Raw genomic sequence first — 844 nt, forward strand, 5'->3', positions numbered from 1 at the left:
GCTCTTCTACACTGAGATCAGAATATTCGCCTTCGGTAAGCCCTTGAACCCATGATTCTCCAGACTTGGTTTCATCAATTTCCATATTATCATCATCGAGATTTCCAGTATTTAGATTTTCACAAGCAGCGGGTTGTCTGGTGACAGAACTGGGACAATCAGCATCCTTGGAACCATTCTCAGGAAAACAAGGCAGATCAGTATCAAGCTCATTTAGGATAAGGTCTACATCATGGCCCAAATTTTCTTTTACATTTACAGAGCAAATATTCATATCATCATACTGTTCTGAAACTTGGTTTCCACCTGAAGGATTCATTAAATCATCGTCTTCAGGATCCTCATCAACTCCATCACTTTCTGACTCTTCTTCCCTTTCAACATCATCGGCATCTTCACCAGCTAGAAACCCATTTTCAAATATCTGAATTTTCTTTCTTGCTTCTGAAAGAATGGACACAGCATCAGCAGGATCCTTTCTAAATGCAGTTCGTACACGGTATGTTGATGGAGCTATTCTTTCAAAAAGTTTAGCATCTCTTGTCAAAGCAACCGAAATCGATGCTTCAGGTGTCTTGCTGGTCGTCAGGTCCCGAAGACCAGATTTCTGACAAAAACAGAAACTTAAGAACAATGTTGACTATATATAAAGGATAAATCAATATTATGATAAACAATTCACCTGAATCTTTTCTGCAAGGTCTAGTACATTCAAACCCTTGCTTCCCTCAAGAGAGAGAACATGGAATGCTGCAAATTTAACGGTTCCTGGAGTTAACCTGTGTCTCGATTTTCGAGGAGCCAATAGACCTTTCTCTCGCATTTTGGCCACTGCACTTACAGC

At 40.0% G+C, this 844-nt stretch overlaps 1 protein-coding gene across 1 annotated transcript in view; it reads right to left on the reverse strand.

Annotated features, from left to right (window-relative positions):
• LOC101510178 (homeobox-DDT domain protein RLT1) overlaps positions 1-844 on the reverse strand; it is a 9,125-nt gene that overhangs the window by 3,383 nt on the left and 4,898 nt on the right. Inside the window, exons 13-14 of the mRNA XM_073369192.1 lie at positions 683-844; positions 1-607 (exon numbers count right to left, since the gene is read on the reverse strand). The exon at positions 683-844 is cut by the window's right edge and continues 4 nt beyond it. Of these exons, the coding sequence (XP_073225293.1) occupies positions 1-607; positions 683-844 (769 nt within the window). The remainder of the gene's footprint in view (positions 608-682) is intronic.

Source organism: Cicer arietinum, chromosome 1, assembly GCF_000331145.2.
Source record: "Cicer arietinum cultivar CDC Frontier isolate Library 1 chromosome 1, Cicar.CDCFrontier_v2.0, whole genome shotgun sequence".
Lineage (NCBI taxonomy): Eukaryota > Viridiplantae > Streptophyta > Magnoliopsida > Fabales > Fabaceae > Cicer > Cicer arietinum.